Source organism: Primulina huaijiensis, chromosome 7 (genome assembly GCF_012295235.1).
Source record: "Primulina huaijiensis isolate GDHJ02 chromosome 7, ASM1229523v2, whole genome shotgun sequence".
Lineage (NCBI taxonomy): Eukaryota > Viridiplantae > Streptophyta > Magnoliopsida > Lamiales > Gesneriaceae > Primulina > Primulina huaijiensis.
This window is the reverse complement of record NC_133312.1, coordinates 23,643,502-23,659,814: the sequence shown is the minus strand read 5'-3', so window position 1 is coordinate 23,659,814 and position 16,313 is coordinate 23,643,502. Positions and strand designations below refer to the sequence as shown.

At 34.8% G+C, this 16,313-nt stretch overlaps 4 protein-coding genes across 4 annotated transcripts; 1 reads left to right on the top strand and 3 right to left on the bottom strand.

Annotated features, from left to right (window-relative positions):
* Window positions 1–2,012: 2,012 nt before the first annotated feature.
* LOC140980244 (small COPII coat GTPase SAR1A-like) lies at window positions 2,013–3,761 on the bottom strand. Its single transcript, XM_073445969.1, has 3 exons — window positions 3,514–3,761; window positions 3,293–3,424; window positions 2,013–2,416 (listed from the first exon to the last, which is right to left on the bottom strand). The coding sequence occupies exons 1-3, from the start codon at window positions 3,640–3,642 to the stop codon at window positions 2,096–2,098; spliced, it is 582 nt and encodes a 193-aa protein (XP_073302070.1). The 5' UTR covers window positions 3,643–3,761; the 3' UTR covers window positions 2,013–2,095.
* A 1,159-nt stretch (window positions 3,762–4,920) lies between these two features.
* Window positions 4,921–7,105, top strand: LOC140981007 (uncharacterized). The gene is made up of 7 exons (XM_073447205.1): window positions 4,921–5,188; window positions 5,280–5,351; window positions 6,007–6,077; window positions 6,188–6,314; window positions 6,394–6,480; window positions 6,567–6,665; window positions 6,845–7,105. Exons 1-7 carry the CDS (start codon window positions 5,051–5,053, stop codon window positions 6,920–6,922), a joined length of 672 nt encoding a protein of 223 aa, XP_073303306.1. The 5' UTR covers window positions 4,921–5,050; the 3' UTR covers window positions 6,923–7,105.
* Window positions 7,106–7,157: 52 nt separating this feature from the next.
* On the bottom strand, window positions 7,158–12,944 carry LOC140981006 (DNA replication licensing factor MCM7-like). Its single transcript, XM_073447204.1, has 15 exons — window positions 12,784–12,944; window positions 12,634–12,701; window positions 12,414–12,473; window positions 12,099–12,322; window positions 11,639–11,816; window positions 11,443–11,565; window positions 11,274–11,363; window positions 10,454–10,596; window positions 9,745–9,922; window positions 9,299–9,490; window positions 9,044–9,216; window positions 8,625–8,828; window positions 8,201–8,366; window positions 7,689–7,910; window positions 7,158–7,449 (listed from the first exon to the last, which is right to left on the bottom strand). Exons 1-15 carry the CDS (start codon window positions 12,812–12,814, stop codon window positions 7,345–7,347), a joined length of 2,157 nt encoding a protein of 718 aa, XP_073303305.1. The 5' UTR covers window positions 12,815–12,944; the 3' UTR covers window positions 7,158–7,344.
* A 1,093-nt stretch (window positions 12,945–14,037) lies between these two features.
* LOC140980155 (calvin cycle protein CP12-2, chloroplastic-like) lies at window positions 14,038–14,685 on the bottom strand. The gene has a single exon (XM_073445853.1). The coding sequence runs from the start codon at window positions 14,632–14,634 to the stop codon at window positions 14,257–14,259; it is 378 nt and encodes a 125-aa protein (XP_073301954.1). The 5' UTR covers window positions 14,635–14,685; the 3' UTR covers window positions 14,038–14,256.
* Window positions 14,686–16,313: the final 1,628 nt, after the last annotated feature.

Below are 16,313 nucleotides of genomic sequence, written 5' to 3'. Positions count from 1 at the left end.
AAAAAAAAAAAAAAAAAAAAAAGAGTATTTGATTGACCCCTGATAATAAGATTGGTATGCCGATGTCGTTAGATGTGTTAAGATAGGTATGAATTTGATAAAAATTTATATGAAAAAATATATTTAAGGAAAAATTTACAATTTTAATCGTACGTATATATTCATTGTTTGCGATTTTTATTTTTTATGTTGTCAAGTTTGCTTTTTTGTTCCTAAATCTCTAGAATTTTGACAATTTTTTGTTATTTTCAATGGGATTGTTGATATGTGCAGTCCACCGAAGCTCTGATATAACACTACACCATCTCGACACGTCCTAAAATAAACTAAAATTATAATAACAATGACAACGTCACAAAAAAAAATATATACAAAGTCAAAATTACAATTTTCAATACATGAATCTTATATACGAAGTATTTGAAATTATGGAAAGGGTGACGTGGGAGTTATCTAACCATGATCTTGGTGAGATTCTCTTAAATTTCATTGGTAGTGTAAACAGTTCAATAATAATCAACTGCTTTTAAAAATAAAAATTTGACTGTAGACGTGTCGGAATCCAAGGAAACAAACGTGTCGTGTGAATTCCCATTTAACAAATCAACATATCATCACAAAGTTATCTTGAGAGTGATATTTTTTTTAAACTTGTTATCAATAAATTTCTATATAACAGAGAACAAAATTCATTATATAAATTAACAGTTATTTTACTTTCTTGTTTTCGAAATAAGCTCCATTTTATGACAAATTAATTACTATAGAAAGTGTTTGGCATTTGATCGATCCAATGTGACTTGCAAAGTGCCTGCAGACCTCACATGCAATATCATGCGAACCACAAACTCATTCAGCAATTCCTAATCCTATCAAGATTAATTTCATAATAATAATTTTCCAACGTTTGTGTTTTGCAACTTCAAGGTAGAAGAAATATGTGGATCTTGAACACAGGATTTGGACAGTTGTATATTTAACCTAGACTAGACTAGACTAGACTATATTCAAGTTACAGACCCCAACGACACAAAAACAGAAAATCAATTCCATTTAATAGCAAGCATATTAGACCAAAACAAAACAGTATTATAATCGATTCAAAACCCAAATTTTGGCATCGAACAATAAACATATAGAATGTATATATTAAAATCGGAAATTGGGAAAGTGAAATTACAAAGTGAACGGATGGATTGTTAAAATCCCAAATCATCAAAAATTAAAATCGGACAATAAAATCACTAAAAACTAAAACTTGAGCAATCCTGACACCGAACACAATGAAGGGACTGCAAACCCTAATGTAGATTCAACATATATACATTAGAATGCTGGAATGTGAAACTGAATTTACAAATTGAATAGATGGATTGTTAAATTCCCAAGTTATCAAAAATTAAAACTTGTAAATAAAATCACAATTCATGAAAAATGAAAACTTGACAATAAATAAAATCATTAAAAAGAGAGAAAGCCAACGTAAAAATTAAAAACAAAGTTGAATGGTGTTGCTATTCCGGAAATTTTGAGATGGAAGAAAGACGCACGTGTAATGTTGTTAACTTCTAATAACATTTGTACCGTTTCCGCAAATTTTATTTTAATTTTTTTGATAATAAGAATAATATATTAAGTGTCAACAAATACATCAACACCCTCCCAAACACAATCTTGCTTAACACTAAGAACGTGCCTAGCTACAGTATGTGCATGCTACCATGTTAATTAGATGAGCGAGGGGTATACTGGATTAAGCTATCAACATGTTGGCATCGTCTTTCCGCAAACAATCTGGTAGAGAGATTCTCCTTCCTAATGCCACTTTGCTGGAAAATTAAGATTTTCAAAAATCATATTGAAAACGAGAAATGGTTTCAGGAAAAAGAAAACAAACATTACGTGGTCACTTCCAGGGCTCTTCATAAATTTGGCTCAGTCCACCGACCAAATTTTCACTTCACATTACAACGCAAACCACGAAGCATACAAAGTTTATCAACGACAAAACATAAATGAATGATTCTTGTCCCCTTGTCACCATATCTTTTTTGTTCTTCAAACAACAATCATAAGCATCCTATGGATAACGATCTTATTTTATGTATTGAGACACCCACTTGAAGCCGTCACCATACCCCATTTTGCGCACAATACTGCACATGAAAACTTCCAATGGCCGCGCATTAGAATCAGCAAGATTTACCTTCCCTTTTCCTGTGGTTATGCCAGCGAGGCCAAGGTGATATCGCAGCTCATCTTCCGAGGCAGCATATGGTATGTCGATCTTGTTCCCCAAAATGAGAAATGGGACACTGGCAAGGGACTCATCAGAAAGAAGAGCGTCTAATTCCTTTTTGGATTCTGCAAAACGTTCCTTGTCATAGGCATCCACCAGATACACTACAGCATCAACCTGTAAAATAATCAAGGAAAGAATTTCAATATTTCAAGATGCTCCAGGTGACAGGCATAGGGAAATTTATTAGAAACTTGAATGATAGCAAAAGGTCGGATCCAAACCAAAAGCATCAATATTAGGGGACCTCAGGTTTCTATCTCATTGACATTTATACACCAGCAACCCAATAGACACATTTCTTGAAACACACTCGTATACATACAGGCAAATGCTGGATCATAACTCAGGAAAAAAACCGGATGGATGCACTAGCTCACTCAACAAAAACATGTCACTGTACATAGATAATGTGAAAAATATTACACTGATGCAGCCAAACAAGAAAATCATAATTGCAGCCAACCCCAATAACTGTTCAAACATCCGATTATATTATTTTTGGAATACAGACTGACAGGAGAATAAATACGCCTGATTCCAGGAGCTATATCCCTTTCCATCTTTCGGCCAAAAATGCCAACACTACGACTACGGGTCTGAAAATAAAAGAATACCCAACATTCAAACATATGAAATAAAAATACCACTCCACAAGATGATTACCAACCAATTTGGCACAACCGAATCACTTAGAACACTGGAAACATTAGCAAAAGCTGGGAGTATAGCCAAAGTTAAGGCGGGGACGACAGACCCAAATGCACGAGCATTGGAGTCACCTAAAATACACCATCGGTAAGTTAAATTTCAAGTTCTCCCCCTTCCTAGACTAATCGATTTATGTATACACAATAAAAAAATAAATTCAAGGCTTTCCTTAAAAATCACAATTTCATTAAATTTGATAAAGCACAAAAATTGAAATTACACAATCACCACAAAACTACAAGATACAACAAATTTCATACATGTCATTCATATGTGACCTACCTTGGCATAGTAATCCTTCCAAACTCTGCGGGCGATCTGATGCCCTCCCAAATCAAAAGCCTTAAACTTTATTTTCCCAATACTCAGCTCTTCAGATGTCGGATATTGGGTGGGTTGATGCTGCACTAATCTCTGCATCAATCAATCAATGAATCGCCGAATCCAATTACTACGCATAAAGCAACAAAATCATCAATTCTCACAAATCTTGATAGATATACCTCGTCCTTGAGCATGTGGAGAAGGGTGGTTTTGCCGGCATTGTCGAGACCAAGAAACAAGATCTTCGCATCTTTCTGCCATAATCCTAAGGATGCCAACACGCCGTAAAACCAGTCCAACAGGAACATTTCGCCACGCAAACTAGACCGCGATTCCCACAGATCTAGACTGGATTTTTCCCCTTCACCGTTATGTGCAGAGCATGAATTTGAGGAGGGATTTTTTTTCAAGATCGTAGGAATTGTTCGATGCTTTTCAAACGGGTTTTAAATTGAATAATAAAAAATAAATATAAAAATTTACCAAAATATCAAATAAAATTTCTGAAAAATAATTTGTAATAAGATGGGACTGTTTTTTATTTTTCCTATTTTTTTTTTTAAAAAAAATTGTTAAAAGGACTGAGTTTTAAATCTCTACATTCCCACGAACCAATGTTCCTTTCCCCTTGGGCTTCTTAACATCTTTTATCGATTATGATGAAGTTTTCTATTTTAATGGGCCAATATTAAATTACACCGATCAGCATTTTAGTGCACACACGAGTTGTTGTGAAACGGTTTTATAAGTCATGAATTAATACTTAAAAAAATTAATTTTTATTGTAAATATAAACACAAGATCTAATCGTTTTTATTTTTGATTTGATATTTCTGAATAGCTACGTAATAAATAAAGTAATAAGATGTTATATAAATTTTTTTTTTAAAAAAAAGGAAATGTTGAGTAAGCTGGCATCGTGTCAACATGTGGGTAATTGGCGGCGTCAAATAACATGAGGTGTGAAAAGATGGACAGGCAAGCGAAGTGGGAATTTATGCCATGCTGTCATCTTTACTCAAACACTTGGAACTTCTAAACATTTATTTATTGCATTTGGAATCTTCTTTCTAACATAAAATGTTTTTTATTATTATTGTATGTCAAAATTCTATCTTTCTCTCAAAAAAAATTTGAACTTTCAAACCATTTCATTTATTTAAATTAAAAAGAAACGAAACGTTGGTTTATGGCTTTGATTAGTTTGGACATGGACCCACAAGGCGTGAGGCCCACTTTTTTAAAATATCCATCAGGTCCGTTGATCAGGCAATCATACAGCCCCACAGTTCAAATTCTTGTTTGTTACCACTCACACAACTTAATTCAATTTGAAATCCCTTCTTATTCCATTCCATTCCATGCAAATAAAAATTATTATATATACGGTGATCGAGTTTTTTTTTTTTTTTACCTGAAAATTTATTCAGACGACTTGGGGTCAAAGGCTTAGAGCATTTGGCTCTTTCACGATGGCTTCAAATTAAAGTCAGTACGAAGCGAAGCGCGTGTTGATCAGGTCCTAAGCAAGTGGGCACGTGTAACATACTACCGGATAAATAAATGGAACCTAATCTGGTCATTTGCTTTCTAATTTTCTTGAATTTAACCTCCCAAAGAACTCCACAAAGCTGAGGTACACGAGGCAGAAACATTTTTTTAAGTCACAGATTCCCCAGTTGAGGAAAAAAGTTAAATTTCAGCAGAAAGAAAATCATGGGTTCTAATGTTTTGGTCAATATAGAAGATTTAAGATCATGTTCTGCAAAATCTATATGCAGAATATGCCATGATGAAGAGTCCGAAAGCTGTAAAAGCTTGGAGGCTCCTTGCGCTTGTACCGGAACTGTCAAGGTTTGTCTTTCGTGACGTGATAATTATTATTACTGTGAAATTTATGTCCATTTTATTGACTATGATTGTTCTTTTTCTGCTCTGTTTTTAGTTTGCTCACAGAGATTGCATACAGAGATGGTGCAATGAAAAGGGAAACGCTATCTGTGAAATTTGCTTGCAGGTGAAAATTTTGTCCTGTCAAAATCAAGAATATGATCACTAGGGTTTTCTGTATTTTATCGATCATTAGCAATATTGATCGTTCTCTTGTTGTTTTTTAGTATTAAATTCTTGGATTTGTTTACCCTTAGTTGTTGTTTGTGGGTGTTTTTTGCCCCTATTACAGAAAGCTGGAGCCTCTTCCTGAAGTTGTTTTTGTCCGGAAAAGAACTCGTAAATTCCGTTTTTGTATCTTCTTTTTCTTTAACTAATTCTCTCTGTGTGTGTGTGTGTGTATATATATATAATAAACAAAATATCATGTTTTTTTTATTCACATTGTTTTAAAACTCTTCTCTCCTGATTTATTTAATTTTCAATGTATGTGTTTGTTCCACGGATTAGTTTTTTGGAAGGCAACTCAGCTGTATTTGTTTGACTATATTTTTAAATAAAATTTTTTTTTATTATCCCCCGCCTCTTTTTCCGTATAGGTATCAGTGTATTAGAATCTATTTTCTTCTTATCTATTTGTGTAGCTTCTCTTGCACTTGAGGTTCAATATCACCACCGTGATGTGAGATTATTTTGAATAATGATTAAAGAACAGTGAAAAGGGTTTAGGTGTCGAGCATCAAATTTTTTTGTTGTGGATCCTAATTCGATATTGGTTGCAGAAGTTTGAACCGGGGTACACATCACAACCCAAGAAGGCACACTTAATCGACACGACGATAGTAACCATAAGGTAGTATTCTCAGTTCCGGGATTCTTGTTTGAAATGGAATTTGCTGAGCTGATTATTTGCGGTATTGTTCATGGAAAATAAGTAAAGTCAATGTTTTAAAATTTTGTCAGGGGAAGTTTGGAAATCCCAAGAATTAATCCAGAACAGAACGTGGGAGAAATTCTTGAAACTGAATACTCGGAGTGTGCCTCAGCAGCTGACAGAAGTGCTGCTTGCTGCAGATCAGTGGCTCTCATTGTGAGTCTTTTTTACTTTGACATTATTAAACTCTAAAATTGAGTATTTGTTTGTTAATTTTTGTTTCCTGAATTTGCAGTTAACTGCATTGCTTCTGATCCGACATCTTTTTGATGTGTTTAACTCGGGAGCAGGGTCGGGAAGTTACCCATTTTCACTCCCTACAGTAAATTCCCTACCATTTCTTAGTATAATTCATTCGTATGCGTTATCAAAAGAACCCGTATTAAAATTCTTGAAGTAACTGTGCAGCTTCTTATTGCTAAAGCTAGTGGAATACTTCTTCCCATGTACGTGTTACTACGGGTTATTACAGCAATTCACAACAGCATCAGGCATCATCATCAACAGGTATACTTGTTTGACTTCATTCAGGGGAAGAGGGAAATTGGTTGCATTATGGATGGCATAAATTTATATATATATGTAGGCGTAAACAAAATTTTAGTCCATTAAGATTTTCAATGTTTACCCTGTTGAGAGATGTCAGTAACAGAAATAAATCACTTCTTTTTTACCTCTAATTTCAGAGATCTATCACTAACATACTGAGTTCTGACGATGAAGATGACGAAGGGCAGGACAATAGCGTCGAATCACAACCATGATAAAGCTCAACTGTTCATTCCTCGTGTATATGTGGTATGTAATGTTCTTTTTTCTCCCCTCTGTAGGTTAAAGGTTTAGCAATTTCTTCCACAGGTAGAGATATAGAATAATAAACTGAAGCAAATGTATCTTCTTTTAACGAAGAGTAACAGCAGCAGTGGAATTTTTGCAATTGTTTGGAATTCATGATCGAACTTACTTGAATCTCGTGGGCATGGAGGCTAAAAATAGAAAGAAAGAGAACGGACAATGAAAATTTAGAAATGGTGTTCTAAAAACATTTACATCGTCTAGTCTATAAGTTTACAAACGGAAGATCAACAACATATGAAGCCATTACATAATGTCACTTAACTTGCCATCCGACAACAAGGCTATAGCGAGAGTTGCTTTGTTCCATTATGCTGCAAGAGCGGAATGCTTAAGCATCGATAAAGCGGATGTCAAAGGTGGTTGGATGGATCTGCCAGACATTTAAGGCTGCATATTCTTCTAAACATTCTTTAAGCTGAGCTTCACTGTACCCCTGTTAAAACCAAGAGCGAGTCTCATGACAAGTGCTGAAAACGAATATATTGTCTCATTAAAAGAAAAACAATTTGACCAACATGGTTTTCTTGATAACGGGTAAGCGTCCTACCCTTCAATACTTAGCATTCCCCACTCGGAGTTGTTAATTTACATCTCAGTAACATTATAAACTCTATCTGGTACTGCTTCCACAGTGTAAGATAACATGTATTTCAATATTTTTCAGAATCTAACCTTTCTTGAAATCCAGTTAAGAGCATGGGCATAGCTTATATCCATCCTGTTAATCCGAGCAGCTTCATCCCGTAAGATTGAATATATATCAGATATCGCATCCAGCCCTGATCTTTGGCGGTCATCAGAATACAAAGATAACTTTGACATTTGCATTAATCTAAGTGCCTCATCCACGTCACTCTGGGCAACGTAATCCGAGAATCTCAGCCTTGCTAAAGCCTGCAAAGATTAATATAAGTTTCCATCCCACTTAAAGTTCGGTAGAAAGAGTTACGCTAACAAATCATTTCTCCATCCAAAACAAAGGTTTTTAATCTGCAGTCCATCTAAAGAGAATGCTGTTGGGATACGTGGCCTTCGGCTGCCGTTAACTAATGGGCCGAAAAATATAAATAATTTGATGAAACGCTTGAAGAAAATCATTTTATCATGAGAATGATGCTGACCAATGTACGACACGATTAAAGAGTGTTCATTGATCAACATTGAGTGATCAATAAAGTACTTACCCCCGATATCCTCAGAATGCTGAGTAAAGTTCTAATAGTTGTATAAGAGTGGGGGGTACTTGATTGTGCTTCCTCCTGCCTGATGCTTGAATAAGCGCTGGCTATATATTCTTCCAGCTCCTTTGGCACTGCTGGGGACAATTTTCTTGCGGCGGATATATATGCCCTAGTAATCATGATAAAAATTTAGTTCAAACAAGTGCATATTTTCGATCACAAGGAACTTGTGCAGCAAGCACCATGTTATGCATCTCAGGCTACTGGGTTCTTTAACCTTAGTTAATTACAACATTACTAAACGATTCTCCTACAAAGAGTTGGCGACAAATCAATGAACCACCGCAGAACTTTACTTCCCACATTCTTGGAGTTCTAATAGAGAAGACACAGTCGATAAAAAATGAAATATTCGTTGATGAATTACCGAAGGACTGATGGTTCAAGAGGAGTGAATCCAAGGTCAGGCGATTCTTTCGCCTGGTGAACATGGAGAACATGCCGAGCCATTTCAAGATCCGTATCCATATCTGCTCGGTCTAGGATCAACCACAGGAGATCAAACCTTGACAGAAGAGCAGGGGGAAGATTGATATTCTCAGCTGGTGTTCTCCTAAGATCGTATCTTCCCCTTAACATAAACATGGAAACTGAAAAATATCAGAGCGAGCAATGAAAGCAATTGATTGATTTATTGATTTATAATTAGATGTAGCTTGGTCGAATTAATCTAGCCTTTCATCTGGATTATGGTCCAGATAAGTATAAAAAATGCAAACGAGATTGGAGTTCCATATTAAAACACAAACCAAGAACAAATACATTGAGTTTTTATGATAAGTATACCAGGCTGGATTGGCCGCAGCAAGGACAGCAGTCCGTGCATTCAGAGATGTAGTGATGCCAGCTTTAGCAATACTAACAGTTTGCTGCTCCATTACTTCATGTATTGCTGTACGATCAGATTCGTCCATCTTGTCGAATTCATCAATGGCACATATACCCATATCTGCAAGTACCTGATGCAAGCAACAGTTCTTATTAATACTCATATTTTTTTTTGGGAAGATAGAAAAAGACACCATAAATTAGCGCTCTCACCAGAGCACCACCTTCCAAAACCATTTCATTTGTCACTGGATCCTTCTGAACAGCAGCAGTCAAACCAACTCCACTGCTTCCTTTACCAGTTGTATAAACTCCCCTTGGGGCGACGTTGATTATGTGTTTGAGAAGCTGACTTTTTGCAACTCCTGGATCACCCATCAGACATATGTGTAGGTCTCCTCTAATCTGCATTTTGATAAAGTGAATTTATCATGTCAAAAAACATGGAGGCCCAATAAGATTCTCAAATGAAAGATAGATTCTTTCCAAGGAGGAACTGATAGAAAGCTAGGCAGTATCATGTCCAAAGCATGCATTTGATTGGGGCAAAAAAAAGGCTCTGATGCGTGCGTTATAGCAATAAACAGAAACAAAGAGAAAGGGTGTCAACCATCAACTTTCAAATTCAGATTCTTCACAAAATAAAACATCAATAGTACCCTCATCCCATCCTTCAATTTTCGATGAGGAGCGCCAACTAGGAGAAGAAGAAGGGCCTTTTTAATATCTTCATGCCCAAATATCTCGGGAGCCAATGACTGAGCCAGTTTGTTATAGATGTCACCATCCTCAGCTAAGCGAGCAATTTGCTCTTCCTCATCTCGTCTAAGTTCATACCTGCAAACAGCAACAATCGTTTAGTTCCACTAATAAGCTTTTTGTCACAGTTCATATGCATACCTTGGACAGGTTACCATAAAGAATACCCTGACAATGAATTGTCACCGTGCTCATGGATCTTGAGGATATTTTTCTCTACAGAGTAACAAGAAAGATGAAAAACATAGATATGGGGTTTGGTATTACCAGCGGAGTACATCTGTCGTACTGCTCTCTTATTGTGTCTCTAGTCTATCCAAATAAAAGATAGATTATACCAGTTTCACTAGGAAACGAATCTGAGACAAAGGGCATAATAAAACCTAGTATATTTCCCTTTCCTCCCCGGTCAAGGTAAGATGGCAGAACATGGCATCCTCATTCTATCTCTATGACCACTTATTTTTGTATATCATATCAGTAACTACACTGTAGCACTCTCCAGAACTGCAGAATTAACTAGTAAAACTTGCTGAGGATCTCCACAACATTTTATTCCCTCGTAGCACAAAAAAAAAAGCACGTATAAGAAATAATTAAATGTCTTACTCTTCATATTTTTTTTTGAAATGGTTGACAGACATGGCTTCCAAGTATGTATCCGCAATCAATCCAGCTCGCATAGCCCTAAATCCAGTGTACGGCATTGGAAGAAATATCCCTGACAACTCAATAATATCACCTGGAGCCACCTGCAATAACGAGAATGGTTTAGGTTCAAATGGGTTAACTCGACCCTACCGTTAAAAAGGGTCGATCCAATGGCTCGGATTTTTCCGAGTCAATTTTTTTTTTTTTTTACATGGAGGTCGGCCCGGATCACTTATGTGGAGTGATCCGGGCCGTTCATTGCCCGTGCAGGCACATATAAACCGTTGAAATGCTAGGAAAGAAAATATAAATTACTCATATATGAGACAAAAGTTTAACTGGGTAATAAATACAAAAAGGAAAAAACTCAGCATTAGTAATTTACATTTAGCATCTTGGTATGTTTGAGCCTTTTATTAACTATTAAAATCTAATCTTCTATATTGATCATCACTTGTCAGGTTTGAAACATAAATCAAAGAGTTCTAACTATATATCTAAACCATTTCAAGAAGGTAAATCACTTTGATTACTGATTTTTTTTTTCAAAAAAAACTTTTCCAAGCTTGCCTAATAATTTGAGTTTACCAAACTGATCAATGTTCCACAACCAGAGTTCCTAGGCTCCTAGCCAAAGTCGAAGTGACATGTGGCATATTAAGACTTGTCATAAACACTCATTTGCAAGGAGCACAGGTCATCTACCAACAGCGTGTAGACATGCATCGATTTTATGCAGTTTTTGAAAAACATTTGAAAGACAACAGAGACCACCAACCTTTCGCGTAAGCTCTCCCCTAAAATGAACAGTCATTGATCGAGGAATGTGCCCTTTTGGAACATGTTCAGCTAGCTCTTGAAGTTTTGCCTGCAATAAATTTAAAATTCTATGAAAAAGGAACTCACACATGTTGATTGAATTGTCGCTCATAAATTTAAGTTTTAACCTCCTGAAACTTCAAAAATTTTGATGCCCTGAGCTGGGGAATAAGATTTCCTTTGGCTCTATTTGTTTTGCATTGAACAGATGGACAATCAAATAGAGGCATGAATACTCGAGCAGTGACCTCCTGAGAGATAAAATCACAAATTATTGAGCATACGAAGTCAAGGATAAAGTCGAGCACATAATAAATACAGCACCTGGTAGATTTCAAATCCACACTCTTCGCATGTATAGACAGCCACCTGCATTAATGGTTTGACATCCGAACAACGTGTCACAATACCAGATATCCTTACAAGCTGACCGATATATGCAGCTTTAACCTCCCTAATGGTGAAAGCTCGGCCTTTTGGAGATGCTTTAATGTAAACTTCACTGGTTTTCACAAAACAAGTCTGTTAATTTCCCCTTCCTTTCTTAAGAAGGTTAGCAGATAATCGTGATCACAATTCTTATACTGCCTCTACTTCAAGAAAAATGTAGAGTCAAACTTGAGACAATGACATTAGCACAGTCAACGAAATATATTTTTGCCTTTTCTTTTCGCTATCTCCAATAAATAGTGAATTCACAAAATCAGTTGTACAACTAAACATCAAGCATTTTATGACAATCAAATAAAAATTAAAAATTCCAACTTTCTTGAATAAATCTTACAATTGTCGCTTAATATCGATAGGCATCTTTTGCTGTGGATCAGAGCGATCAGAACTTTCATTTCCTTCCTCAGATCTCTGAGTCATCAAAATATCGAGGTCGTCATCCATAAAGACCTCTGTTGGCTCCGGCAAAAGCTCGTCAATTGCACTCGCAAATACTCCGACGTATCTCCGCGTATTTTCGGTGACCCGCTTAAAAAATTCTTCGTCCAAGTCCTTGTACTAATTTTTTAAAAATACAATAAAAACTCTAAATCAAAAATATTTACTTCTGAAAAGTTGGTATCCGACGAGGGAAGAAAAGAAACGTCACATTAGATAGGTCTTCGAGCTCGATCTGGATGGCCTTAACTTTGCGATTCGCTACATCTTGCTGAAAATCAACAAATCAGAAAGATAATTGAAAAAAAAAAAAAAAGAATAATCTCTGAAGATGAAAAAGGCACCAAATATCTCCATTAAGCTCATATTATACTCTGGTGACCCGTATCCATAACGAGAGAGAAAAGAGAAGCAAAATTATGGAAACTCACAAGGATGTTGATGTATTTGGGTTCACCATTCGGATCTGCAAAGTTGGAGAGAAAATCCTTGGCGATTTCTGAAACAAGTAACACAAAATCCAGTAAATAACATGTGCAAACACACGAAAAGGGGAAATGAACATTGGAGAGATAGATTACCTATGTCTCGCTTGAAGTTGAGATCATCCATGGCGCCGCTCCTTGAGTTAGCGGCAAAAAGGAAGTGCTAAAGAAGAAGGGATTGGATTTTTTGGCGGGAAACAAGTGCCTCAGAGCAAGAAATGGAGCGGGTATCCGTATTTGGAAGTTTGACCCGTCAAACATTTGGAAAATTAGTCCGAAATCTGGGTATAGTTGGGTGAATTTGATTTGCAAATGTGCTGTTAAATTAAGAAAGAAGACTATTCGCTCTAGTAATACTTTTTTCAAATTGGAAAATACACGTGGTTATTTAATTATATATAAAAAAAAATTCTTTCAATTCATCACAATCATACATAATTTTATTTTAATATATATATACAAATAGTGGGTATTAAATATTTATTAGAAATAAAGTCCGTCTGTATCAATTTATTATAGTATGGCTAGAATCCTAGAAACCAGCCCAACCAAATTGATTGCAAGTAAATTAATTTAAGGGCAAAATTTGGTTTAAAAAAAGTTCAGAAACAGAAGTGCAGAACTTTATCAATTGTCGTGTGAAATGTATTTCATACAAAGATATTATAACATCATCCATAATATATATTAAACCTGACAGCTAAAAAGAAAAAAAAAATAAGAGTATAATATTATTTTAAAAATTAGGTAAAGTGGTGAACTTTAATCACGATACTCCAAAATCCCATTGGTCTGAGGGCTGAGGTTTCAGCGCTGATTAATCGTCACTCAAATATGTATGTATGTTCTTCATATTATTCCAACTTCTGTTGATTGATTATCCCAACATCGCTTTGTGTTTATATATTGGTCAAACTTTTATTGATATTTTATGTTCTTGTGATCCTATCAGGACCCTTGGGCTTTGTTTGTTAACTTGAAAAGTAGTTTAATTGTAGTTCCTTTATTAGAAATTGACGGTCGATGTGCTGCTTTCTCTACGTAAGTTTTCTTTGGTGCCAATGTTATCTGTTTTCTTTAGAATTAGTGTGATCATTTTCATTTCTATTTGCTCGGAGCTCATAGTCCTTGTCAGTGATTTATCATAGTCCTTTACAAAACTCACAAATAAGAATTAAATAGGAAATTTATTTATTTGAGCAATTCTTCTTTTTGTGTGAAATGATAAACAGACTTGTATATCTGGGGAAAGAAGTATACATCTCTAGATCTTTTCTGCAGCTATAATTTACATTATTCCTTGTTCTTGCAAAGTTTGTACGTCGTACATATTCAGTGAATTTCTCCGGATCCACGAATCAAGTAACTCTCGTACTTTGAAATTTGACAACCGTTGAGATTCTTACATCAAGCGAGAATCGGAATAATACTTAATTTATTTTGATGGCTCAACACCAAGCTAAGATCCTGAAAAACAAACTAAGTTGAATCCAAGAAAGTAGACCACACAAAGGCTTTAACCAAACCAAATATTAGAAAAGGAGCAAACCCATGTATACAACCAATCGATTAATTATCGTAAGTGCGGCACTCCTCCGTTTCCGGGTTATCCTTACAGAATTCCTCCAACGCATCGGATTCCTTCTTCCTATCCCTGGCGTGGCTCGCCGCCGCGCTCAACTCCTCCACCTCGTCCCAAGCCGCCGCGCACTCGCCGCTCACTGGATCATCGGAACAGGTCTCCTGGGCTTTCTTGATACTCTCTTCCACCTTCCCCGATATACGATCCGGAGCCGCCGCCACGGGACGGACGTACATCCGCCTGAACTGGTTGGTGGTTCCCCTCTTCCATGCGCTGTTTAGTATTGAAAACTTGAGGATATTAGGTTCCTGGGACGCTGTTGCCTTGCCAAATACTTTGGGGGTTGAAAGGCTAACCGCTGCCATTGGAACAACGAGCTAATGCTAATGGAGTGGCAATCCTATTAATTTAGAATGTAGTATATTATTATAACTTGGAACTTTTATGGACACAGATTTCTTATCTTTTGTCCGCCTCTCGGAGTCTTCCACGTCAGTCTATCGAATAGATATTTTTGTAGGTTTTTCATTTTTTGCCAGTTACTTAATTTCCAGGTTAAACTTACTTATAAAACATCATTTATAATTTTTACCATATCGTCTAAATTTACGTTAAATTATTTCTTTTTCGCATGATAATGAATTATTAAGTTTATGTAACAAAATCAATTATATTAAAATTTTGCTTTCTAAGTTTTTTAACTACAAAAAATCGATTCTCTCCTGTTTAGAGAAATATTGATATATAATGAATGATGTGATCACTCTATGTTCATGGGAAAATCTAAAAATTTTACTTATTTTATATCATCGTAGAAATAGAATGTGAGGTTACTTGAATAGGGATATATGGACGTAATGTTATTAATATGGAGTAATTCCGATCAATAATTAATTATGACACTTACGATAATTTTGGGTCAATGACTTTAGCTTTAATAGTCTTTTCGGTGATGTCAAATAATAATAATAATAAATGCTAAAAATACGTGATAAAGAAGAGACTGATGCCTGTATCTTTTTTTTTCTTTCTTTTTATTTTTTATTTTTGGCGAAAAAGTATGACTTACTCATATATCTTGATATATTTTCTTAGAAAGTATCTTAATATTTATGTGTGTGCAAAGAGTTTTTTTTTTTTTTTTTTGNTTAATTGCTTGTTTTTAATGTTATCTACCTACATTATCAATTTAGATTTATTTATTTATTTTTTATTATGTAAATTAGTATTTGATATCTTTTATGTCTACTCACATTATAATATGTTATTTTTAATCAAATGATTTAGATTTTTTTATTTATCTTTTCTTACGTCAAATAAATTACTTAAAATTTAAAAATAGTTCATTGTTGAATTATGAATTTTTTTTGGTGTCTTATTAATATTTTTTTCATGTCCTCATTATTTATTTTGGTGACTTTGGCTACAACTTGTTAGTTTTAAAAAAAAATTTGCAAAAGAAAATTTCTTTAATAAAAATATGGTTAAAAAATTTATTGTGATATACCATTTTTATAAAAAAAAACTTCTAATTTTTAAATCTCTTTAATTGTTACAATTGGCTAGAATGTATGTGTTTAAATAAAAAAAATTTGAACCAACATTTTTTTGGTTTATATTTATAAATTATTTGAATAAAACACGGTAAAAGATCGTTGTGATTAGACCCGTCAATTTGGGTTGGGTTCGTCTATTTGGCCCACATCGTCAAATAATTTAAGTGTGTTGGGTTGAAATTTTGTCAACCTATTTAAAAGTGGGACTAAATGAGCCCGGACGAGTTTGTATTAAATATCAATATATCTACTATTATCGCTTTTCAATTATGAATTCCTCATATAAAGGGGAAATTATCTTCTTGATTTTAAAATTATGATGTTACTATTAATTGTTTGCTTTTATTGTTGTCTACCCACATTACAATATATTAATTTTAATCCAATGATTTAGTTTTTTTATTTTTCTTTTCATTATATCAATTCAATTAATTAAAGTTTAGAAATAGTTCATTGTTGAATTGTGAATTTTTTTTGATGTCTTATTA

Bases quoted from the DNA above. Each gene is read 5' to 3' on its own strand.
- LOC140981006 (XM_073447204.1), bottom strand. From the start codon at position 12,814: ATGGATGATCTCAACTTCAAGCGAGACATAG. The intron at 9,491-9,744 runs GTACTATTGATG...ATCAAAATGCAG, and splicing joins AATTGAAGGATGGGATGAGG to ATTAGAGGAGACCTACACAT. The intron at 8,367-8,624 runs GTAATTCATCAA...CATGATTACTAG, and splicing joins CTTGAACCATCAGTCCTTCG to GGCATATATATCCGCCGCAA.
- LOC140980155 (XM_073445853.1), bottom strand. From the start codon at position 14,634: ATGGCAGCGGTTAGCCTTTCAACCCCCAAAGTATTTGGCAAGGCAACA.
- LOC140980244 (XM_073445969.1), bottom strand. From the start codon at position 3,642: ATGTTCCTGTTGGACTGGTTTTACGGCGTGTTGGCATCCTTAGGATTA. The intron at 3,425-3,513 runs GTATATCTATCA...TGATTGATGCAG, and splicing joins TCCACATGCTCAAGGACGAG to AGATTAGTGCAGCATCAACC. The intron at 2,417-3,292 runs GTAGGTCACATA...ATTATTTTACAG, and splicing joins GGAAGGATTACTATGCCAAG to GTTGATGCTGTAGTGTATCT.
- LOC140981007 (XM_073447205.1), top strand. From the start codon at position 5,051: ATGGGTTCTAATGTTTTGGTCAATATAGAAGATTTAAGATCATGTTCT. The intron at 5,189-5,279 runs GTTTGTCTTTCG...CTCTGTTTTTAG, and splicing joins CTTGTACCGGAACTGTCAAG to TTTGCTCACAGAGATTGCAT. The intron at 5,352-6,006 runs GTGAAAATTTTG...TATTGGTTGCAG, and splicing joins TCTGTGAAATTTGCTTGCAG to AAGTTTGAACCGGGGTACAC.